Genomic DNA, 23,552 nt, shown 5'->3' with positions numbered 1-23,552 from the left:
TTTGCTTTCCGTTTTTCATCTTTAGCCCATCTAGTAAGCATCGAGGAACTGACATCACTTTGGGTAGGCTGATAATCAAAGTGAAGGCACATAGATTTGGGCGCTTGCCTTTAAAAGTTCTAGGCTGGGGGCGCCTGGGTGGCTCAGTTGGTTAAGCGACTGCCTTCGGCTCAGGTCATGATCCTGGAGTCCCGGGATCGAGTCCCGCATCGGGCTCCCTGCTCAGCAGGGAGTCTGCTTCTCCCTCTGACCCTCCTCCCTCTCATGCTGTCTCCCATTCTCTCTCTCACAAATAAATAAAATCTTAAAAAAAAAAAAAAAAAAGTTCTAGGCTGTAAAGAGTGCCTGGCTGGCTAAGTTGGAAGAGCATGTGACTCTTGATCTTGGAGTCGTGGGTTCAAGCCCTATGTTGGGTATAGAGATTATCTGAATAAATAAACTTAAAAAAATGTTTAAAAAAATAAAAATAAAAGTTCTGGGCTGTAAGCCTAAGTAACATTTCACAGAAAAAACTGACTTAGTTTTGTTGAACCCAATTTCAGACTAGGATTTATAAAGATGTTCAGTGGTATAGGTCTACTGTAAAGGAATTATGGGTATTCACTTAAATGTCCTGAAAGGTCTAGTAGTAACATAAAAAACCACTTTTGGCTTGATTTTCTCAAAGTCATTGAACACCCTAGCTTGGAAGAGCAACTCTCAATGGTACATGAAGTAACTAGGATTTGTTAAGTCACACTGGTGTTAATAGTCCAGAAGTGAATTGGTGGCCATACCCTAACCTCCAACCCAAATCCAGACCCAGATCACAAGTGAAAAGATAATACATCACAAAGCTAAGGCACCCACAGCTGATACTAAGGCCACTGCTTAGTGTTAAGTTCATCAGGGTAAACAAGAAGTCAAATAATCTGGAGGCTCTGAATTCCTCTCTCTCCAACTCAGGTGTTCATTAAATTACCTGAAAGTGGGTAAGGTGGAACAATACAACAATGACTGGCATTTGTATCACCTAGCAAGGTTAAAAAAAAATCTCTTCTGAGAAAAGTGAAACTACATCTGACCTTGAGAATCAAAGTGGTAGGGGTCAGTTTTCCCAGATCAGAAAACTATTTTGGCCTTTTAAAGCCTACCTTAATAGCAAAAGTAAAACTGAGTACCAGTTAAGCTGCAGGCTAATCTGGAAAACTTAGGCAGGTGTTAGCAATGCGGACAAACTGAGCAGGCTTCCTGGTATCCTGGTCATTCTACTTAGATCTCAGAAATTTTCCACTCCTGCGTTTCTTGGGCTTTGCTAGTTTTAAGGGTCAAAAGCCTTCAAATCACTTCCAAGTTACAGGTTTCTGGGATCCTCAGTTTCATTCCTGACAGTAAAGTAAACAAAACAATAATGATTCTACAATTATGAGGCGCTGTCATCCCAAAGGCTTTCTGGGCTTCCCCAGAGGCTTAAAAGACAAAATAAATTCAAAAGGTAAATTCTAAAAGCTTTTTCAAATTCACTGAGAGTTAGATTATCTATCTGGTCCGGGTTAGGAGCTCTGGAATGAGCTAATTATAGTGTCCTGTCCCCTATTCTGCCAAAACACTATCTAGAACTTGCTTCATTTCCCAAGAGGCTTCCTTACCCTGTTCCCTGGCAGCAGAAGAAACAACAGTCACGTAAGACAAGTGCCTCCCAAATGATCAGCCTCCACCTTGCTGCTGGGCACCTGGAAGAACCCCAGTGTAAATTCTACAGGCTTCACCTTATCTGCTAATCATGCAAGATAACACAGCAAAACCATTCTAAGATTTTCCTTTCCTTCAGGTGCCAGCAGCTTTAATCTGCAGAAGAGAAAGTATAAATTCTTTGCAGAAGTCAAGGTCACTTGTGGGACCGTCCCTGCCTGGATCAGAGGACTGGGACTCCCCCCCTCAACACAGCAGTTTCTCTAAAGAGCTAAGTTACCCAGAAACAAATGTCCTGGCAATTTTAAATTGAAAGCACCATTACTGCAACAAGATTCCTATGATCCAAAGGCAACAAAATTCAAGTAAATTAGGGCCTCAAAGAATGAGAGCACTTTCTCCTGGGTAGACTTAAGAGCAGTAGCTAAACCTGAGTGAGCAAGTACTAGGGTTGGTCATGTGACTTTAGCAGTACTATATCCTGCCCGGTATCTTCACTTAATTGGCCTGCAGTTTGGAAGAACAACCTTTCTGGTTCTTTCTCCAACCATATGTGATAATCATGCAGAAGGTTTTACAGAAGGGCTCCACCCCACCCAAGCTCCTCCTATATGAAGAGTAAGTGCAAGAGTCCCAAGGACAAAGAGGACCTGAGTCCCACTCCACTAGCAGGAACTGCTAAAGCTCGGTCACTAAAAGCTTCAAAAATTGGGTTGGTGAAATGGAAAAGGCAATTTAGGAACCAACAAGGCCTTCCCTACAAAGTAGAAGCCGAAATTAGCCACCGCTCCAGCTCTGGCCCTGGGACAGTGAGCACATCTATTCACCCCTGCCACTTCTCCTACCTCCGCACCCCCTCCTCCAAACAGGCCTCTTCCCTAACTCCAATGGAACACAACACCTATGTTCTCCACTGGCAGCTCCTTCTTTTTCCAGGGTTCTTCCACCCTAGATATGCGGGTGACAGTAGGGTCCGAGCTCTCCACCCGTCCAAGACCGCATGCCGCGGGCGGGCAGCGCTCTCTTCACCCCCAGGGGCAGAAGGCCAGCGTAGCACATGGTCCTGAAGAGTCCCACAGAGAGCTGGCGGCCAGCCAAGCGCAGGGCCCCTTTAAGGCTCACGGGGGTGCGTATGGGTAGGGGAGGGAGACCCTGGCGCTGGACGGCCTGCAGTCGCCTCGGCCCCACCCTGGGGCCGCGCGCTCCCTCCCATAGTTGCTCACCTTGGCTCCGAAGAGCCGGGCGGCCGCAGTGAGTAAAGCCATGACGGGCGAACTCGGGGATCTGGTGGGGAGGGAAGGAGGGGAGAGAGCTGCGGCAGGAACGAGAGCCGCCGCCGCTGCACCAAAGGCCGCGCCGACGGGTGGACAAGGTTGAAAGGAGGTGGCTGAGGGAAAGGGTAGACAAACCGGCGGCGGCGCCCAGCCCGGGGTCCTCAGTGAGGCCCCACCCACTGCCCGAACTCGTTCCCGCCCCTCTCAGGGGACTCGCCTCGGGCTCGGCCATTGGCCCGGTGTATGTGGGGGCGGGACCTGAGCCGTTGACAGCAGTTGGGGGGGGGAGGGTTGGACCGCCGGGGTTTGGGTAATTAAGGGGGGGGGGGGGGGGGGGGACGTGTAGGTGACTAAATATGTGCCTGATAACTCAGTTAACTTCCTTCTTAGGCTTCCCTTCTCGCCCTTAACACATTTGGGGTTTGTTCTGCGGGGAATATGCGAGAAAAAGGTCCCAAGGACTCCGACCTTAGAAGATCCTCGGAAGCCAATCCTTTAAGATACTATCACGGCTACTGATCTTTGCCAGCTCCTCCTACCCTGTTGGCACGCTTTCGGGATGAATGTCTTTGGTCAATGACTTAATGGCCATAGAGGTGACGTCATGTGTATGATGCCAGAGTTGGCTGTCTTGTGATCAGTTGAGGTCAGCAGAGGCCATGGTATTATAGATACGAAGAGACCCCAATATGTGGAGATGGAAAGCAAAGGCAGGAGCCTGAATATCCAGTGCTCTTTATGGGCTGTCAGTTCGGCATCCAGTGTCGGGAAATCTAAGTCTTACAAATGCCCCCTCAATATGAAGGCTTCCCAAGGGCGCCTGGATGGCTCAGTTGGTGGAGCATGCCACTCTTGATATCGGGGTTGTAGGCTGGAGCCCCACCTTGGGTGTAGAGATTACTTAAAATCATAAAAAACAAAACAAAACAAAATGAAGGCTTCCAGCACAGGCCAGAACCTTTGGGTCCTGGGCATTAGTCTCACTGCCACTCCAGTCACATAACCCCAAGCAGCCAGCCCACCCCACATCTAGCCATAAGATCAAAAGCTGCAGACTAGCCCCACATCCAAAATCAGGCATTAAGCATCCTCCCTTTTTGTCACATCACTCCCATCACTCCCATAGGGCCTCTGAACCCCTTCTCCTACTTGGCTGTCTTCTGTACACTTTTATCCTATGCTTCCCAGAGACCACTAAATGAACCACGGTACTAAAGTGATCTTCCATATCACTCTTGACTAACTCCTCTAGGTAGACGAGACCTCAGGACCTTTCTACCTCCTAAGAATATCATTGTCATTGACCTAGGGGCAGAGGAGAACTGACCCAAGGACCAGGGCACCTTATCTATAAACCCCAAGCCCCAAATGAACAGTCCTTTTATCCCTTCACATAGCAGTAACAAGATTCAGAAGTCTCAGTACCATTTAAACCAGGTTTAGATAGACCTACTTTATAAAGAAACTAGTTTATAGCTTGGAGTTGGGGAAAGAGAAGGAAAACCACCATTTTCTCTTTCCAGGTTACCTTGTACCTAGCTTCACACCTACCAAGCAATACTCCTTTGGCTTGGGGATCAGATAGGTAGGTCTTAGGAAAGAACTTCCAAAAGAGAAGCCAAGCAGAGCCCCAAAGGAACATTGACCTCAACTACCTTCTCAGTGACTTCAAAGCTCCACTGATCAATATTTGCTCCCAATTTAGCATCTCACAGAGGATCTCCTCCTAACCCTAGAATAGTCTGACCTGGTTTCTGCTCTCTGGTTAATTATCCACAGAGACTAACCAGCTGACCAGAGGCTTGAACTCCAGTGCCCCCAAAAGACAGGAGGCATTCTCAGGGTGAGGCTACCAAAGGGATAATAATAATAATTATTATTATATTTATTATTATTAGAGATTTTATTTTTAAGTAATCTCTACACCCAATGTGGGACTTGAACTCACAACCATGAGATCAAGAGTTGTATGTTTTACCTAGTGAACCAGCCAGGCATCCCACAAAGAAAGAATCATTGAGCAGCCATAAAGGTAACTTACTTGGAGCTCTAATGATTGGAGGGAGGGTGGGAAACAGCAGTGCTCTAAGCCTCTTGACACCATGTCCTGGAGCCTAGTGTTATGAAGGCTTTAAGGGCTTGTTTTGAGGTTGTTTAGTCCCGACACCCACTACTATAAAGCCAGTGGGAAAGCTCAGGGATCAGAAGGACTAAATGTTACCTCCCAGAAGCTTAGAATCTCTTTCTAAATGTGAATGGGACTTGGGGAGGAGAGAAGAAAGTTAAGGGAGTATTGGCACGAATAAAGCAGCCAAATGAGCTTTAGGTCCAAATACACCCAAGTGCCTGAGAGGGAAGAGTGGAGAGAAGGCTGACAATTGAGGTCATCTTGACCTTGGAAGGACCTCTTTTAAAAATGGGACAGAGGCAATGGTGCCCCCTGGTGGCTAAGGGTAAGTGGGAAAATGTGGTCTAAACTTCACTTGCCAACTTCAGTAAATCAAACTCCTGTATTTACTGGGTAATAGCTAAAATTTATTGAATACTTACTACAATTTCCAGGTATTATCTAAATGTGGTTCACGCATTATCTTAATTGATCCTCAACAACTCTAAGGGATGTAGATAATAGGATCTCTACAGAGCAGGAAAGCAAGGTTTAGATAAAAGTATCCTGCTGAGGATCATGGTTCGTAATTGGCCAGAAGCTGTATCTTAACTACTAAACTGTATTGTTTATATGGTGATGACTGTGAATTATCAGCTGCAACTCTGAGTCATTGTTTTTTTTTTTAAAGATTTTATTTATTTGAGAGAGAGAGAATGAGAGAGAGAGAGCAAGAGAGGGGAAGGGTCAGAGGGAGAAGCAGACTCCCTGCTGAGCAGGGAGCCTGATGTGGGACTCCATCCTGGGACTCCAGGATCATGACCTGAGCCGAAGGCAGTCGGTTAACCAACTGAGGCACCCAGGCGCCCTCTGAGTCATTGTTAACTGTCTCCCGGGCACGCCAGCTCAGTGTGTTCTATATTTTAAAATATTTTATAAAATAAGGAACTTACTTATAAAATAAGGAACTTATTCTTACTCATCTGTAAAACCTTTGTACATCCATACCGGAAATACATGATAAATCGTGACCCTCCCAGAGTACATAAAGCTATTTAGCACCTAAACTGACCAGGGGGTAGAATGGGTTTCTTATTACAATGAATAACCAGTCTGGAAGAAATAGCTGAAAGGAGGATATGATACCTTTTCACTATTATTAGAGTTAGAGGGCATGTGTTCAAACTTGGAGGTAGTTTTCAAACAAAAGTACTAGTGTAAACAGCCACTGGGGACTACATGGAGACTCCACTACAGGGAACGAGATGTAGCAGAAAGACCACTGGCCTAGGGATAAGACGATCACTAAGACTTGACTCCCCAAGACACAACCTCTTTGAGCTTATTTTCTTCATCTGTAAAATGGAGTAACATCTATTTCTTAGAATTATAAAGATTAAATAAGGTGTATGGGCTTCTTATAGGAGTATTCACCATATATTAGTTCCTTTGCCCTTGCTATTCATCCCTGTCCTATAAAGGAATCTTGTCCCTGCTCTGAATCCTTTTTAACAGCATAAAAACCCTCTAAAACTTATTTTTATTTTTTTTCACTTTTAAAATATTTTATTTGAGAGAAAGAGTGAGAGGGAGAGAGAGCACGAGCAGGGGGAGAGGGAGAAGCAGGCTCCCCACTGAACAGGGAGCTGGATGCAGGATTTGACCCAGGACCCTGGGATCATGACCTGAGCGGAAGACAGACGCTTAACTGACTGAGCCACCCAGGTGCCCCTAAAACTTAAAGGACTAGATTTTCACATATTAAATTTTCTTAGTCACATCCAGATCTCACTTAACACTGTCTTTAAGAGTGTTTAAGTTCTAATGTTTTTTTTTTTTTTCTTTCCTTTTTTTTAAGATTTTATTTATTTATTTGACAGTGAGAGACAGCGAGAGCAGGAACACAAGCAGGGGGAGTGGGACAGGGAGAAGCAGGCTTCCCGCTGAGCAGGGAGCCCGATGTGGGACTCGATCCCAGGACCCTGGGATCATGACCTGAGCCAAAGGCAGACGCTTAACGACTGAGCCACGCAGGCGCCGCTTAAGTTCTAACATTTTACTGAAAACTCATTTAGAAGACATCTAAAGCTTAAGATGTAACCAGATATGCAAAGTTACTATTTGATCTACCAGATACTGGGCTAGAATAATTTGTTGTAGGGAGCCTCCAGAAGGGTTCAGATAAATTCGTGGATTCCTTGTGGTAACCTGTGATACGAATAAAGAGATGTGCAAACTGTATCCTCCTAACTTACTGAGGATCAAGTCAAGGACGCTAATGTCCACTCTTCCCTATGTAGGACACACCTCTGTGTAGCAACGGCAAAGACTCTTGGGCAAGAGAGTTCTTAACAGCTGTATCTTGACAAGACTAGTGAGGGGTATCACAAGTAATTTATTACCAACTAACAGTATTTTATTAAAACTTGTAAATAATTTGCTTTTTTGTACATTAAAACAATTTTTAGTTCCCTATAAGAGTACTCTCACACTTCATGGGGCACCTAGGTGGCTCAGTTGTTGGGCGTCTGCCTTCGGCTCAGGTCATGATCCCAGGGTCCTGGGATGGAGCCCCGCGTCGGGCTCTCTGCTCAGCAGGAAGCCTGCTTCTCCCTCTCCCACTCCCCCGGCTTGTGCTCCCTCTCTCACTGTGTCTCTGTCAAATAAATAAAATCTTTAAAAAAAAAAAAAAAGAATACTCTCACACTTCTGATAAGCTTTCTGATGGAAGAGTAAGTTTTTATTTATTTTATTTTATTTTTTTAAGATTTTGTTTATTTATTTGACAGAGAGAGACACAGTGAGAGAGGGAACACAAGCAGGGAGAGTGGGAGAGGGAGAAGCAGGCTTCCCGCAGAGCAGGGAGCCCGATGTGGGGCTCGATCCCAGGACCCTGGGACCATGACCTGAGCCGAAGGCAGACGTTCAACGACTGAGCCACCCAGGCGCCACTGGAAGAGTAAGTTTTTAGACACGAAGCAGGCAATGGACAGAATCCTAGGTATACTCACAGGGGTATGAAGCATGTGAACATTATTCATGTGCATCACAGAAGAAAAAATGGTTAGAAACAGCTGGTCTGGAAAATGCACTTGACAGGATACAGCATTTCTTAAGGCTGATGAGAGAAGAAGGAATTAACACTAGACCCTGAGTTTAGTCATCAACTAGTATCAAGATACTTGTTATGAACTAGTTCATGTGTTAGATTTCATAGGGATTTGTGGTACAAGAAAGCTTCGTTGAACCTGTTCACTTTGTGTGCCAGGCTTAGTGCAAGGTATTAAGAGGAAAAAAAAAGACTTAAAATAGAAGCTACCTTACAGCTATATTAGATCAGATTGACACTTGGGAACATTAGCTTATTGATCCAATTTTGCCACTACAGAACTTCAGGACCTGTGGTATCTCTGGGCCTCAATTTCTTCATCTGTAAAATGGGCAGAGGTGAACTAGATGACCTCCAAGCTCTCTTTAGATTCTAAAACGCTTGATTTAAAAAGTCTTCAAAATGTTTATTCAGGTGTTCTTTCCCTGAGGCATTCCTGGGATAGAAATGTTCCATTCCAAACCCCGAGACAGACACACCTCTGGATCAGGGTGTTTAAGAAGCTCCTAAGAGAAGGTATCCTTTAGGTTTTCATCCCTATGCCCCAGTACAGAATCTCTACACATACAAAGCAGGTACAGACTTACAGTCCAGAGTGACAGATGGAGATGATAAAGGTATACTTTAGTGTTGCAATTGGCATCAAATCTAAAAGCTTAGGCCAGCAAGCAAGGGGCTTCATTAAGTAACATTCCTTACCTCATCTCTCCCTATCTGATAAAGCCCTTACTTTTCAGATGAGTTGATCATATCCATTTCCCCTTTCTGTCTGCTATTGCTGATCCCTCCATCTGGAAGGGCAAGGAGGGGAGAATAATGCATGTCCGTTATTTCAAGACCAAGCTCTGTCTTACTTTCTGTTTCATCAGTATAAATACACGTAATTTCTAGAATCCCATACTACCGTACACTTACCTATGTTTCCTTGCTTATTCACAGAGGTTCCTCTTCTCTCCACAATTAGACTCTAAACACATGGTATTGAGTAAGCACTGGTAAGTGCTTATCTAGTTTGTGAGTCCAGCAGGAATCTCAGATGGCAAAAGAATGAAAGCCTCAGACTCCTCCTACCTTCATGCTACACCATTTCCAAAGCTCCTCCTTTGCTTTCCTTTCCTATCTGGAATCCCCTATCTTCAAGCCTACCTGTAAGGGTTGATTCTGGGTATGAAAAGACAACACAGTTCATACTTTTGGTTTCACAATTTTTCAGTTCATTTCAGTAAAAACATAATATAAAAGGCATTGCCACCCTCTTCCCCTCCTGGGGGTGATCCATCAAGCCTGTCAGTCTGGGTTGCTCCAGTGGTTCAGAGCTCATCATGCGATATGTGCAGGGCATGGTCACATAGATCTGCAAATAGCACATAACAATTTGAAGGAAAATGCCACTCTCATACCGATATATGCCACTATCGAGAAAATACCCCAAACCAAACTGGCACACACCAACCACCAATTTTCAGAGCATACCCTTTTAAATGACAAAACATTCCCACTATCCTCTCACCTGTATCTCAAGTGAGAGAGCCACAAATTCTGAAAGCTGACAGGAAGAGAATGGAGAGGAAGAACCCAAGTCCCTAAGTCATAGGCAACAGAAGCCAAGTCTTGAGCTAACATCAGAGGATGGGGGTTGGGGCCAGGAGGTAGAGGAACATGCTAGGGAATGTGCCGGGTTCCAAAGGGCTGTGAGGACAGGCAGTAAAGTGGAAGTAGTTTACCTGTTCGCTTACTGCAAAGTTTGTCTTTCACATTGTCAGCCTCTCGCGAAAAGAATTCAATGAGTTCATCCTCATATTCCTCCACAATGCTCTCACACTGTCAAGCCAAGGGAGAAATGAGTGAGAGAGGGCAGCAAGAAACAGCCTTTTGCCTCCACCTCCAGAGAGGAGGAGGATGTTAGCACAACTTGCCACTTCGGCTCTCCAATAACTCCCCGGAGTTTCAAAAACCAGCTCCCCACTCCCAAAGCTCACCGCAAACTTGAGAGTACCACTGATGTCCGAATCAATCCGGATGCCCTGTAGGTCCAGTTCACTGGATTCTCCACTCCTGCCCACTACACGTACGTAGTTCTTGCGGTGGGTGGAAGGGTCAATCTGTTCCCCATACTCCTTCATCCGGTCACATACCTCCTCTAGCAGCTCTGTGAGGTGGGCCTCTGAGCGAGCATAAGGCACCTAGAAATGTCCTCAGCCTTGGGTCACATTCTTCTATGTCTGTACGTTAGTAATTTATATCCTTACTTTTCCTTCCAAATCTAGTTCAACCAACCTATTCTAAAAAGCCTTCCCTAATTAAAAACAATACAGTTTATCTGTAGAGTTCCAAAGTGCTTTCAAATATACGATCATATTTTACCTCACTATCCAATTCTAAGAAATATAACAAGTATCATTAGCTCCACATTCTAGATAAACAGAGACCTCTTTGATTAATCCTACTTAACTAGGTGTTCTTTTCCTTTGAATTCCCTTAATTCCTATGCGTGTAAGCTAATGACTGTCTTTCTTTGTATTAAATGAGACTAATACCTGTCCTCAATAGGAGCATTAGAGAGTAGTATAGGCTTTGAGGATAACAACTATTAAAGCATCTCACAAACATCATAGCCTAAATTTTCTTTATATACTGCTCACCAGATACAGCTTTGTGTATTTGTGTCATGTTTTCAAATAAAACATGAATTTCCTAAATACAAAGATAAGACCTTCTCTTTCTTTTTTGAATGAATGTTTGTATGTATACGATTATGCCATAGTGAAAACATAAGTGACATGAATTAAGGATGTGGAGAAGGGGGCTGATGAGGCTTTGCTAACAACCACAGCAGAAATAAAGTCTTAAGGTTTGGGGCCAGGAAGCAAGTGCATAGGGTAGAAGCTTCCAGCCTCTTACAAATCAGAAAACCCAATCCTTTAGATACCTCTCTGGGTCGATGTTTTCTTCATTTCTATTAAACCAAGGTCCTTCTTAATTAGTTGAGTTCTCATTCAAAGTCCAAGTGAGCTACTTTATTTGGGGGAACAGTAACAGTTACCTCCACCACTGACTGGCTGCCATCTGGATTAATTCGGAAAGAGCCCATCTGAATGGTCTTCTTGGGATCCACCTGGGCAATTTCCCACTCTAGTTCATCCACCAGAGCCCTGCAAGCTGGTGTGAGGGGAGAGAGAGGAGGCGGGAGGAGGGGAGAAAGGAATCACCCAGGGATTTCCATTCCTCCTTCTCCCAGAGCCTGGATCTCATGGTCTCCCAAGGCTCTGTCTCCTCCACCCTCCTCTCACTTCTCTCTTTTTGTGCCCTTACCTCCACAGTGTAGATCCTGGCTCCTCCGGGCCCAGGCAGTTCCCAGCAGGGCCCCCAGAAGCAGGGCCAGACAACCCCAGCCTTTCATCTTTGGCGTAACGGGGTTGCTCCACCTGGGTTTGGGTTGGCATAAAACATAGGTGTGAGCAGCCAGCTCCATTACTCCCACCCCCACCCCCACCCCTCGTCCCAAGGCCTACAAAGGCCTCACGGTGACTCTGGCTCTACTTTTCAGGAAATGGCCAGGACACAAAGGGACTCCTCCGTTCCCAGCGCTTGAGGCCTCGGATTCCCCCGGCGGTGAGTGAGAGCGCGAGCTAGGGACTTGGGGCTCAGCCCTAGACACTACGTCGACAGGTGAGGCCCCAGATGTTGGTACTTCAGCGTCGGCTGGCCAGGGCTCATAGGGTTATGTGGCAGCTGCGGAACGGAGGCTGGCGAGTAAGCGAGGACGGCAGGCACCGAGGAGCTGCCGGCAAGGGAGGCAGCTGATTCAGGCCAGGAGGCAGCGAGGTGGTGGGCGGGAGAACAGCACTCAATAACTGGGGCCTATTTGGACCCACCACCTTAGATTACTGCATCCCCACCTCCAGCCTATAAGCTACTTCCCGTGCGGACCAGCCCCCTTTCTAAGGACGCCGCCATCGCCTCCGCTCCAGTCCATCCCCGACACTTAGTGCCACTCGCACCTGTCCCACCTCTGCTCCCAGGGCCGCCGCCGTGGCCCAGGCGCTCGAAGACGGCCGGACTCTCACTTTAGCTCCGGACCCTAGCACCTGGCTGCCGGGGAGCGGGGCTGTCCAGGCTTCTCCAGAGCGCTCCGGCACTTTCCAGGCACGGATGCCCCAGCGACTGCCTGACCGAGCTCCCCGCACCCTAAGCGGGCGCCTAAGCAGGGCTCCGATGCGCCGCGGTGCGAGCCCCACACCGGAGACCGACCCCAAACCCGCCCCTCCAAACTCTCGCGCGAACAGGCAGCTCAGGAGCGGCTTCCAGGCAGTGAGGACCCCGGTGGATCGCAGAAGGACCCAGACTTGCGTGGCGAGCAGCTCCACGTGACCACCAGGGGTCAGCCGAAGAATAGGAGTGGCCTGAAGCAAGGACAGTGCGCGGCGTGGCGTAAGGAGGCGGTCAGGTGCGCGCGCGCGCGTGTCAGTCTAGGTGGGCTAGGACCTTCCAAAAGAAAGGTGCACTGCTAGCGGGTGAGAAGCCCTGGTTTCAATAGTCAGGAAACTACATCTCCCAGGAAGCACCGCAGCACTACACAGATGCTGTTAGTATCTACAGGTCTCAAGATAACCTGAAACCTGTCGTTTGTCAGCTTCCCGAATTTCCCTTTTACAGAATTAACGAGGAAACCGTACCCTACGTCTTAAAAGAATTTGACCTTAGGGTACTAGGCAGCTATAGCAAAGACCTAACATTGTGGAGGTAAGACATAATTATATTCCTCCAACATCTTTAACTTTGGACTCCAGAGCTTCACCTTCATTTCTAGGTGGGAATTTGAAAGCTTTGTTTTTTTTCCAGTTGTTACAGAAAACCAATACAAAGTAGAGGAGGGCTTAAGTCAGAGCATCCCACACTCCCAGGTCTCTGATGACATAGATGACAGCCAATAATATTTTTGTTTTTATTTTATAAAACATGCAGTTTAAAACAAAATTTTAAAAATAACAAAACTTGGAACAGGAGAGTGGATGGAAGACAGAGGCTTCTCAGCTGTCAGCAGGAGTGAAGCCAGCAGCCAAGCTTCGTCTAGGACCCAAAGGCCCTTTTGGCAATGATGGTGTTGGCAACACTGGTTTGCTAGGGGCACCCATACTCTATGTCCTGGCCCCTCCAGGCATCCCTCAAGCAGTCAGAGACTTGAGCTGGCTTGAGCTACTGTTTTAAGCCTGTCACTGTCCAGGACTTCAGTCCTTAGCCAACTAGGAATTGGGAGTACTGGTTCTAGGAGCATTTTTGTTTTGTTTTTTGTGGTTTATTTTGTTTTTTGCCTGGATATTAATTACCCAGGATATTTATCGAGATTACCAATTACTTTCCATTTGGGTCATTTCTAGACTCTGCTTCTGGCCTGCTATTTTGCACAGGATGAAAAAGGAATCTGGCTCCTCTTCCCTTTGCAAAAACTCTGTTGCGTTCCAGTTCTATTAATAGCACCATCTGTAGACCCTGAGGAGGTCCAATTCTGGAAGCGGACAAGGTATAGCCAACTTGGGAAGCCATCTCCCAGTTCTGGGGCCACAGAACACTGAAGGGAGAGGGGGTGGTTCGCTGGGAGAGGGTGAGGTCAGAGCGCCAACACTGAGGAGAAGACAGCTGCATCTGTCAGACAAAACCAAGAGCACTGACTCTTAGGGTGAGTGTAGAAAAAGCAAGAGAAAAGAGGGCAAACCCGCCCCAAACATTTTAGAACTGGGCAAAAGAAGGTTAGAATCAATGGAGAGTTTCAGTAATAAAATCTATTTCACTGAATGTTGGGAAGATTAAGTGCTTTGTAAACTATTGAGTGCTTTACAAATACAAGGTAGGGGTGGTACTGTTGCTGACATCCACCATGATCATTATTATTATTGTGGGTATAATCTTCACATATGCAGTCAAAACCCACCCTGTCCAGTTTCCCTTGTCCCATCCCAGGTCTTACTCTTGGGACTTGTCTGGCCCTCAGGTTCAGGCACCTTCCAGTCCATCTTTCGGCCCTTCTCATAAAGACCCTTGAGCACTTTGTGGAAGGACTCAGGCTCGGTGCCATTTTTGCTTAGCTCCAGATATTTTCGGTAGAGCTGAAGGGCTGTGCGGGCATCCTCAATACTGTCATGGGTTTCCCCTTGAATCTTTAAGTCTAGGGGAATTAGAAGTGGAATAGTTTGGGACCTAGCAAAGGAAGGTAAGAACATGTCCCCTACTCACATCTCCAACTCCCAATAAACAATAAAACACTTGACTGCCCCCAAGGGAAAAAGCCAAACACCATCCCTAGTGCAGAGGGATACTGAAGCTACTTAAATCCATTATTAACTCTCACCACTAACTCAGGGTCCTCCCTACTCCTCTGACAACTACAACATTTCTTCCCACTCTTACATGAGCACCACAAGGGCCTACAAGGTACACCAACTCACCTAGAAAGTACCAAGCAAGGAATCGCAGGGAAATCATTCGTTTTCGGGGCATGTGAAAGAGATAGACAGTGTCAAGGACTTGGTCCTTGGGCACCTGGCAGAGATAAAAGAGTGGGAGACTGAAGGCAGGCGATCTGTAATTTCCCATTCTCCAAAAGCATAATATAAACCCTAAAGAGCCCAAATTCAAGGACTCTTAAAAGAGCCCTGCCCGAACCATGAGGTTGATGACCCGGAAGTCCTTCTGCAGACCATGACCCACAAACTTGACTCCAATGTCTATAAGAAAACGAAGCTTTAAGTAGGTAGACTTGAGAGTTGTGAGGTGCTTAGAGGAAATCTTGGCATCAAGGTCTCCTGGCTTTATTCCTGAATACTGAGTCAAGTAATCCACCACCTAGGCATAGAGAAAAGGGTAAGTCATTCAGGAAGTGAGGTGCAGCGTCTCCCTCTATCACTCTTCCCTGGGTTCTAGAGCACTCTACATACGCACAAGGTCTGTCTCACTTGCACCTCCATATCCTAATACCTGCTCCTGGGTAGAGATGTAGTCATCAATGAAGGGAATACCCTCATTGGGTCCCTGGCCCCGAACACAGGTGATCCTTGCTACTGACATCTGGCTTGGTTTGATGGTAGACTTAGTGCCATCACTGCGTAACTCTGCTTCCTCCTACGTGACAAGAGTTGATAAGGAAATCCGAGAACTGCTTACGACTCCTAATATCTCCAGAGTTCTGTTCCAACACCACACCCTTTTGGACTTTGTTACCTCATTAAGGGTGACAAACTCAGCATCCAGGCCCACCAGGTCCCCAACCTGTGGCATCTCATTCAGCATCAGTGGAATAAAGGTAGTATGTGTTTTCCGCTGCTTCCGTGCTAGTGAGGCTTCAGCCAGCAGGACACTTGCCTCAATAGGGTTCTTGACTGGAAGGGAAAATCCAGAAGACAGATGGCTGGGGATAGGGAAGTAACCAGAGGAGGGAAACCCAGATGGCTGACCGGAGACTGGGTCTACACTGTGATCCCTCAATAATCAAAGGATGTGAGTAAAAAGATCATGTCTGATGAACAGATGGATGGAACAGATCAAATCAGAAAACTTACTAAGGAATATGTTAAGAAAAAAACAAAAAAGCAGACAGGAAAGAATAAGACTTCAGCTTTGGACTTCAGCTTAAAAAATCCATAAAGTTGCAGGGAAACTATGGTTTAAACACACCAAAAAGGGCCTTAGTAAGGAGTTTCTGTCTCCAAAAGAAGAAGCAAGCTTCACTTGGGAAGAAGGATGATTAGACTCAAAATCATAACCTTAGCCATTTTGATCAGATTTCCCCCCATCTCCTCTTCCCCACTACACCTCAGGATCTCCAGATTCTAAATTTAAGCCTGATGAACAGGACTCTCTTTAGTATCCCTGGAAATATTAACACTGTTACCTATCCTAATCTTAACAAGATCTCTTCCTAAAGATCAATCTAAACTGCCCACACCCTTTGGTCTACTCTGTACCACTTACTGTTCAGGTTGTATTTGGAGTTAAGATTCCTTTTGACATAATAAAGGATAGCAGGCACTTTCCAATTCATGTCAAACTGCACAGCTTCGTGCTAGAAAAGAAAAAGCACTTAATGGCCTACGTATATGCCCCTTTTTCTTTTTTCCCTAGCCAGACAAAAGACAGAACTAGGTGCTATTTTTTAATTCTGCTAACGCTTTTTATTCTTAAGGAACCCTCCCTCCCTCCCGAATCTGCATGGCATTCTCTAGGATGAGGATGAGAATGCTAGGAAAAGGGGAGTTAAAAGGGAGAACGGAATGTGTCACAACTAACCTTATCAATAGGCTCAATAAGAAAGTCATTAAAGAGATACCACTGCTGGTGGGTAACACCCTGTGGAGATAGAGAAAAAAGACTGTCGCTAAAGTGACAGCTGGACCACTCCGGCTCAGACTCAAGACAGGGACAGACCCAGGACTCCACTGTGGCTACCACCAGGAGTGTATAATCTCACTCACCTCCTTACGCTGGTGGTAGGTCTCTCCAACTTTGATGTGAGCCACCAGGCTGCCCCCTGTGCGTGAGTCCAGGATGTGTACCACAGTAGCCATCAGGTCATACACATAGACACCATGCTCCTCCTCTGCCCTGGCTGGGCCCCACTGTGAGGGGGGTACCCAGGCTGCTAAGCTAAGTTTAAGGGTGGGGAAGGAAGGGGAATGGGGATAGAGGACAGGGAGTTTGGGGTTTGGGGAGGAGGGGACCAAGGTGGGTTATCTCCATCCTAGCCCATCTATGACTCTCAATACTGAACTGAGTCACTCTGGAAAAGCCCACAACTGGTAAATACTCAGCTTTATTCCCTACCTTTTCCCTATACTAAGTTCCATCTTCCCCTTGCCCTGCTTCTGTCCCAACCTTCTCTCCCTTATTCCCCTTTCTCTTCCCAGTTGTTCAACAACCTGTATCTCATCCCCATCAGTCCAATTGCAAACATCCAGCCCCTTGTTCTTGGTCATCTTCATGCGAATGGAGAAAGGAAGCCAGACATTCTTCAACTCCTCAATGGAGGAACACATCAGCATACCCTCTGGACTCCCTAGTTCTTTCCTATCAGGAAAAGAGAATTAGAAATTTGTTCTGAAATCCAGCCAGTGACAAGAGGAGCCACTGGGTAGCTCAATCCTTTGACTACTGCCTCAAGGCCATACCTACCAATCAGCCAAAGCAAACTCCTTGTTCTTGGAGATTTCCCCACCATGCTTCTTTATTGCCATCTTGAAGGCAACCTGAACACAAAAGAAAAAATATCTGATTCCCAGGGTGTGTGGCCGGCTCAGTTGGTGAAGCATCCAACTCTTGGTTTTGGCTCAGGTCATGATCTCAGGGTCATGGGATCAAGCCCCGAGTCAGGCTCTGCACTCAGCACAGAGTCTGTTTGTCCCTCTCCCTCTGCTCCTCCCCCCCTGTGCACTCTCTCCCTCAAATGGATAAAATAAAATCTCAAAAAAAAAAAAAATCTGATTCCCCAGGAACATTAATCATAAATGGAGCACAGAAGGGAGAGAAAACTAAAAAGCACACTTAAAGCCCTGCTTCCAGACTTGGTCCTTACCTCAGCCTGCATTCTCCAGAAATCAGCTTCTTTCAAGCTGTTCACCTCACAGTTGATGACGAGAATCTCTGGCAGATGGCGGATGTTGCGGGTCTGAATCTGAGAGGACAAAACAAAGAATGGCAGGGAGCCTACAGGAAAGAACCCTGGATGGGAACAGTAAAACCTGGATCTGCACTTTCACACTGAGGTTCTTCCCACTCCCTACAGACCCCCGGATGGCAGTGCTGACACAGCTAGTCCCAGATGAGACCCAGCCGGGTCCCCAGCGCAGGAGGACTCACCGTGGGCTGGTACTTTTCACAGTTGTCACACCAGGCCTGTGTATTCTGCTCCAGGCAGATGCTTCGCTTCAGCACCTGAGCAAAGTCACAGTTCTTCCCGGTTTTATCTGAGGGGAAACTGGGTGCTTCACTCTCCGCTCTCCCTTCGGCCCACTGTTAGCCCCCCAGCACCCTCTCCTTGAGGTTACGGGACATCTGGGGGAGCCTTCCCAACCCAGCCACACGGTATACCGCTGGTGCCCGCCTCGGGGTAGGAGAGTGTGAAGAGCAAGGTGGACGAGGCCCGCACGGTCTCACTGCCACAACGGCAGAGGCTGCAGTTCTCCATCTCACAGCTGAACAGCTGCCCGATGACTGAGTCCCCCGATGAGCAAAAGCTGCTAAGAGTGGGGAAGGCAATGCATGCACATGGAGGCAGTTAGGAGACCCCTGAGGTCACAGGGGGGCCTTCACTGTTCACGGCCCCATTTCATACCTGCCTCCAGCACCTCGATAAGCCTGGGGTACTTCGAGCTCCTGCATGTCCTGATGCAGCTGAGTGAGAATGAAGCGATTCCACCTCTGAATAAGCCTGGCCAGATTGCCTTTGCCTGAGGCCTCATCTGAGTCAGCCAGGATCAGACCAAGGGCTGATGCCTCAGGGATGGTGCGGAATGCCCGAAGAAAATTACTGCCCTGGAATCCAGGAAGTGTGTTGGTAAAATGGGGGAAATTTTTCTCTTTTGTGGCCATCTGCACAGCAATGTCCCTGCCTACTGTCCACCTCCCTTCCCCTTTTATGGTTTCAGGTCTCCAGACACTGACCTGACAAGGGTCACCCCGAGAGAGATCCAACATGTGGAAGAGGAAGCCCAGCTCACAAGCCAGGCAGAACTCCTTCTGGCAAAGATGGTTCTGGATTAGACAGCGAACAGGCTCCAGGAAGTACAGCACCTGGGGGGGCGGGAGAACAAGAGAACTGAGGCAGGCAACCGGTACGGGGAGGAAGAAGGACAGGAAGGTTAAGTGAGCTGGCGAAGAATACAAAGCAGGAGGCCACTGAAGGATGGAGTGCACAGAGGAGACTTGAAGGCTATGGAGCAAGAAGGAATAGTGGCGGACGCCATGGTAAAGTGGGCTTGGTTGGAGAGGCCCGGAGAAAGAGTAGTGGGTGTGGGGCCGCGGAGGAGAAAGGCAGTACACGTGTTCAAGTCACCGGCGTAGCCACCCTTACCTGGATCATGCAGTTGCAGTAGGCATTGGGGATGTGGGGCTCTAATCCAGCAAACAGGGTCTTATTGTAGTGTTTGAAGTCAAAGTCCTCCAGCCCTAGCTTGGAGTATTTGATGGTTACCTGAGGCAGAAACAGTCTGAGCAAAATGAAGATATCCTCAGAGTCCCCTAGATCTTCCGAGTAGTCAGAACCTTCCCCAGAACCTCCCTCCCGAGTCCAGGTGGTAGGTGAAGGCATCTCGACTGAGTCCTTCAGTCCTTTCTCGTATGACCCCCTTGTCCCAGGGAACCTTTCCCCACGTCCCAAAGGGCTCCTTCCTTGGTATCCCCCAGCACCTTGCGGTATTTCTTCGAGACCATGTGGAGATGTGGCTCCTCTTCCCGTCCTATCGGTGACTCAGTGACCTGGCTGAAGCTGTCAAATTCACTGTCTGACTCCTTGAGTCGGTAAGGAATCTAGAATTTTCAAGAAGAGGTAATTTTGGGGCGCCTGGGTGGCTCAGTTGTTGAGCAACTGCCTTCGGCTCAGGTCATGGTCCCAGGGTCCTGGGATCGAGTCCCACATCGGGCTCCCGGCTCAGCGGGAAGCCTGCTTCTCCTTCTCCCACTCCCCCTGCTTGTGTTCCCTCTCTCACTGTGTCTCTCTGTCAAATAAATAAATAAAATCTTTAAAAAAAAAAAAAAAAAAGAAGAGGTAATTTATTTTTTATTTTTATTTTTTTAAAGATTTTTTTATTTATTTATTTATTTGAGACAGAGAGAACGAGAGAGAGAGAGCACATGAGAGGGGGGAGGGTCAGAGGCAGAAGCAGGCTCCCCACTGAGCAGGGAGCCCGATGCGGGACTCGATCCCGGGACTCCAGGATCATGACCTGAGCCGAAAGCAGTCGCTTAACCAACTGAGCCACCCAGGCGCCCAAGAAGAGGTAATTTTGTTGGCTGTCATAATTACCTTTGGTTTCCCCCACCTTGATACCAACACTGAACACTCGATTTCCTGGGGTTTTCAGCAGCCACTGCTTCCTTTTTCTTCCCACAGCCACCACCCCACCTCGTCACAGCTGGACGGTGATGGCTTCCACGCCAGGTTCTGCACATTCACTCTGTCCGGCATCACACTACCAGACTCTCCTCAAATGCCTATTTCAGTGCATCACTTCTCCCACTATACACTTGGTATTCAAGGCTTCACAACTGGGCCCTTTCCGACCTTAACGTCTTGCGATTTCCCAATACTAACCACCGCTGTAGCCAGACTGGTCCAATCACAGTCCCCATCAGACATGCCTTTTGCAGTTATGCTTTTTGAGACCTTTGCTAACACTGACCTCTCATCTTGAACGTGCTCCCATGTTACTTTCTACTTACTCATCTTTCACCTTTCCAGCTCAATATCCACTTTTTTCAGTATGTCTTCCCTGACCACTCTGGCCCAGAGTAACACTTTCCCTCCAAACAGCCCTGGCACTGAATGCCTGTAACATTCCTTCAGCATTTCACAAGAGAACATAAATAATTTGTTACAGACAGGTCTTATCTTTACCAACCAAATACTAAACTTTTTTTTTTTTTTTTAAAGATCTTATTTATTTATTTGACAGAGAGAGACACAGCGAGAGAGGGAACACAAGCAGGGGGAGTGGGAGAGGGAGAAGCAGGCTTCCTGCAGAGCAGGGAGCCCAACGCGGGGCTCGATCCCAGGACCCTGGGATCATGACCTGAGCTGAAGGCAGACGCTTAACGACTGAGCAACCCAGGCGCCCCCAAATACTAAACTTAACAGCAAAGACTATCTTCTGTGTCTCTGAATCCTCCCTAACACCTAGCATGGTACCTTCAATTAAGTAGGCCTCAAAAGACCTTTACTGACTGACTAAAAGCAAAAACTGCCAAGGACTAGTAAAGAAACAAGACAGAGGAGAAATGCCAGGGGGCTGGGGTGGGGGCTGACCTTCTCTCCTCTGAACATACCTGATTGCGCAACCGGGTGCGGGGGTTGGGCGCGTAGCCAATGAAGCCCACCTTCTTCATGGTGCGAAGAATCTCTGCATCCACAGGGGGTGCTCGCCTGGAATGTAGTATAGTTCTAAGGCTTGAAGGTTGTGGTGTCTGCCCATCATATCCCTAACCCCCAAGGAGTCAGAAAAAAAGAAGATACTGAGGGCAGACGAAAATCAGGAAAGAAGATTACTACAGGGCTTGCTGAGAAGCCTGGTATCTCGGTCCTTTCCCCCTCCCTCCTTCTGGCCCCAGATGTGAGGTACAACCTGGGAGCTGGAGCGGAGTTGGCAGCAGGCCAATCAGAGAGAAGTGTGTCAGTGGTGAGCGGGACAGGGATGAGGGAAAGCGGCAGTAGGTCCTGGCTCCAGTCCAGAGGAGGCAGCGAGTCCACGAGACAGGGCAAAGCAAATTCGGTCTCACGGGAGTAAGGGTTGAAGGAAGGCTCAGGGGAATCAGTCCAGAGGTGCACACAGCCCTCAGAATCCCCAAAGGCCAAGGCCTGCTTGCTGGCTGATACGTCAAATGTCATTAGCAGAGGCCCCACAGGATTCACATGAAAGATATCTGCTGGGTTGGCCAGGCCTGTAGGCTCACAAAACTGGCACTGCCCTAGAAGACAGGAGGAAGCTCAATGAGCCCTGGAAGTTGAAAGGGGGCCATCCTCTTATGCCCTAGTATCAAGAAAAGATGGGGCCTAAGTTCATGCCTAGAGATACAAAGAATACCATCTGATGACTTCCCATAAACCACAGGCAAGTCTGCTACCCAGTAGAGGCAGTTCTAAAGTTGTTTCGCCTGCTCCGCCTTTATCTTGTTCTATGTTCTTCATGCTCGGGGAGAAAATAAAAGTCCTAATCTCTGACCAAACCTAAGCGTGACCCTGATATGATAGCCCGCTGAAAGGTTACTATTTCCTCCAACAAAGAGGTTCCTGGGAGTACAGTCCTTCTGGTACCTAGTTCTCCTTCACTCATCAATGCCTCCCACCCCTCCCTGCATTCCTTCCTACCTGACTGGGAGATGATAGCAAGTCGAGAAGTATAGGTAGGGATGAAGCGCAAGAAGGCAGGATCCACGTGTACTTGAAGTGGTGTGATGGCACGCATCATGCGCAGATCATACACCTTGAGGAAACGGTCACAGGCCAGGCCGGTGAGGCGGCTGGAGAAGCCACAGGCGGCCAGCAAGTTGCCATGCACATCAAAATCTGACAGACTCCCTGAGAAAGCATCGAACTCATGCTCCACCTTAAAAGTACGGAGGTCTCGCAGGGAAACCTGAAGAAGAGATGACTCGGTTATCCTCCAGCACTGTCATCAGGAAAAGTACCTGCCACCTACCTCACCCCCTGAGGCCCCTGCCCAAAGAACTAAGGCTCTAGGATATGGGCAATTAAAGCACAGAAAAGGCAGAAAGAGAAGCCCAGAGCTGGAGGGGACCCCAAAGAGAACTCTTGTTTACTCTTTGGCCTGGAAGGTATCTAGTTACGATAGAAACCATCAGGCTGAAAGGTAATCTAGTATATCGTGGCTGAGGAGGAACTCTGTTTACTCCTCCCGTCCCCCCACCACAGCCCCAGCATTGAGGGAAAGGAAGAGCCCAAGCACATGTCTGATGAAACAGGGTCTTGTGGTAGGAGGAAACAGAACCGAGCCACCTTGCCAGACGTGTGGCCACAGAAGAAAAAGCGATTTGTCTGTCTCATAATAGTGACTCCAGGCGTCTCGACTGCATACTGGGGAGGAAAGCAGGAAAAACCAGTGAGAATCATTCTTCCCACAGACCAAAGGAACAGAAAGGTTGCACATACACTTAGTCATGTTCCCAGCCCACATATATCCCCAGGCCCCCAAGTCTCAGACCCTGCCTGGGTCTTTCCTGCCCCAGGCTTGTACCTTCTGAGTCTCCTGGACAGTGTTAAGGTCAATCTCCAGTATGTGGTTCTGCAGCCCACCAACAAGGAGAGTGCTGCCGTCCGTCAGCAGGAGACTGTGCATATCCTCACTCTCATCTAGCCTGTGGCGGAGAGAAAAGGCTAAGGGACCAGCCCTCTAAAGCTTCCAATCCTTTAGCCTTCCCATTCGAGGAGGGACCCTCTTTCCCAGTCCAGAGCTGAGAAGCTACTTACAGGTAATCAAATATAATGAGGCCCCCACGAGCCATATACTTGAGGTTGTTCTTGGTGAGAAAAAGGATACCATTTTCCAGGCTCTGGATCTGTCGAATGTCATCACTGCCATTGACCTGAAAGGATGAGTAACGCTCCAAGGCTGGCCCGAAAAATGAAGTAGCATGGCCCTGTGGGGCGGGGGGGGGGGGGGGGGGGGGGGGG

General features: G+C 47.7%; 3 protein-coding genes across 10 annotated transcripts in view; all 3 read right to left on the bottom strand.

Annotated features, from left to right (window-relative positions):
- Nucleotides 1-9,114, bottom strand: part of CS (citrate synthase) — a 32,982-nt gene extending 23,868 nt beyond the window's left edge. The window contains exons 1-2 of one of the 3 annotated variants that reach the window (XM_021687184.1): nucleotides 9,077-9,114; nucleotides 8,892-8,952 (exon numbers count right to left, since the gene is read on the bottom strand). Coding sequence is in view for 2 of the 3 variants with exons in the window: in XM_021687181.1 (XP_021542856.1) it covers nucleotides 2,895-2,936 (42 nt within the window). In the remaining variant the exon portion in view is untranslated. Of the gene's footprint in view, nucleotides 1-2,894; nucleotides 3,113-8,063; nucleotides 8,174-8,891; nucleotides 8,953-9,076 lie in introns of those variants that run through there. The other 2 variants (XM_021687186.1, XM_021687181.1) reach the window with 2 other exon arrangements.
- Nucleotides 9,115-9,349: 235 nt separating this feature from the next.
- CNPY2 (canopy FGF signaling regulator 2) lies at nucleotides 9,350-12,689 on the bottom strand. Of its 3 annotated transcripts, none has more exons than XM_021687188.1 (6): nucleotides 12,172-12,573; nucleotides 11,474-11,586; nucleotides 11,205-11,320; nucleotides 10,141-10,344; nucleotides 9,886-9,982; nucleotides 9,350-9,515 (listed from the first exon to the last, which is right to left on the bottom strand). In XM_021687188.1, exons 2-6 carry the CDS (start codon nucleotides 11,559-11,561, stop codon nucleotides 9,472-9,474), a joined length of 549 nt encoding a protein of 182 aa, XP_021542863.1. In that variant the 5' UTR covers nucleotides 11,562-11,586; nucleotides 12,172-12,573; the 3' UTR covers nucleotides 9,350-9,471. The 3 variants fall into 3 exon arrangements, with proteins under 3 accessions (XP_021542863.1, XP_044771322.1, XP_021542862.1); XM_044915387.1 differs by lacking the exon at nucleotides 12,172-12,573 and adding an exon at nucleotides 12,647-12,689 and having other exon boundaries at nucleotides 9,353-9,515; XM_021687187.1 differs by having other exon boundaries at nucleotides 9,353-9,515; nucleotides 12,163-12,573.
- A 906-nt stretch (nucleotides 12,690-13,595) lies between these two features.
- The window catches only part of PAN2 (poly(A) specific ribonuclease subunit PAN2), a 15,983-nt gene continuing 6,026 nt past the window's right edge, over nucleotides 13,596-23,552 (bottom strand). Inside the window, exons 4-27 of one of the 4 annotated variants that reach the window (XM_021687189.2) lie at nucleotides 23,349-23,518; nucleotides 23,116-23,236; nucleotides 22,878-22,955; nucleotides 22,230-22,497; nucleotides 21,487-21,829; nucleotides 21,191-21,287; nucleotides 19,556-19,675; nucleotides 19,221-19,340; nucleotides 18,812-18,940; nucleotides 18,483-18,682; nucleotides 18,239-18,387; nucleotides 18,008-18,114; nucleotides 17,724-17,822; nucleotides 17,324-17,397; nucleotides 17,071-17,218; nucleotides 16,627-16,770; nucleotides 16,442-16,501; nucleotides 16,127-16,217; nucleotides 15,377-15,534; nucleotides 15,134-15,277; nucleotides 14,822-15,001; nucleotides 14,605-14,698; nucleotides 14,127-14,324; nucleotides 13,596-13,804 (exon numbers count right to left, since the gene is read on the bottom strand). In XM_021687189.2, the coding sequence (XP_021542864.1) occupies nucleotides 13,770-13,804; nucleotides 14,127-14,324; nucleotides 14,605-14,698; nucleotides 14,822-15,001; nucleotides 15,134-15,277; nucleotides 15,377-15,534; nucleotides 16,127-16,217; nucleotides 16,442-16,501; nucleotides 16,627-16,770; nucleotides 17,071-17,218; nucleotides 17,324-17,397; nucleotides 17,724-17,822; nucleotides 18,008-18,114; nucleotides 18,239-18,387; nucleotides 18,483-18,682; nucleotides 18,812-18,940; nucleotides 19,221-19,340; nucleotides 19,556-19,675; nucleotides 21,191-21,287; nucleotides 21,487-21,829; nucleotides 22,230-22,497; nucleotides 22,878-22,955; nucleotides 23,116-23,236; nucleotides 23,349-23,518 (3,327 nt within the window). In that variant the 3' untranslated portion in view covers nucleotides 13,596-13,769. The remainder of the gene's footprint in view (nucleotides 13,805-14,126; nucleotides 14,325-14,604; nucleotides 14,699-14,821; nucleotides 15,002-15,133; nucleotides 15,278-15,376; nucleotides 15,535-16,126; nucleotides 16,218-16,441; nucleotides 16,502-16,626; nucleotides 16,771-17,070; nucleotides 17,219-17,323; nucleotides 17,398-17,723; nucleotides 17,823-18,007; nucleotides 18,115-18,238; nucleotides 18,388-18,482; nucleotides 18,683-18,811; nucleotides 18,941-19,220; nucleotides 19,341-19,555; nucleotides 19,676-21,190; nucleotides 21,288-21,486; nucleotides 21,830-22,229; nucleotides 22,498-22,877; nucleotides 22,956-23,115; nucleotides 23,237-23,348; nucleotides 23,519-23,552) is intronic. The other 3 variants (XM_044915384.1, XM_044915385.1, XM_044915386.1) reach the window with 3 other exon arrangements.

This window comes from Neomonachus schauinslandi, chromosome 5 (genome assembly GCF_002201575.2).
Source record: "Neomonachus schauinslandi chromosome 5, ASM220157v2, whole genome shotgun sequence".
Lineage (NCBI taxonomy): Eukaryota > Metazoa > Chordata > Mammalia > Carnivora > Phocidae > Neomonachus > Neomonachus schauinslandi.
This window is presented reverse-complemented; position numbering and strand designations above follow the sequence as displayed.

What these genes read in the sequence shown, in the direction of transcription:
- CNPY2 (XM_044915387.1), bottom strand. Translation starts at nt 11,561, where the DNA reads ATGAAAGGCTGGGGTTGTCTGGCCCTGCTTCTGGGGGCCCTGCTGGGA. An exon ending in CCAGGATCTACACTGTGGAG is followed by an intron (nt 11,321 to 11,473) that starts GTAAGGGCACAA and finishes CCCTCACACCAG; the next exon opens with CTTGCAGGGCTCTGGTGGAT. An exon ending in ACTTTGCAGTAAGCGAACAG is followed by an intron (nt 9,516 to 9,885) that starts GTAAACTACTTC and finishes TGCTATTTGCAG; the next exon opens with ATCTATGTGACCATGCCCTG.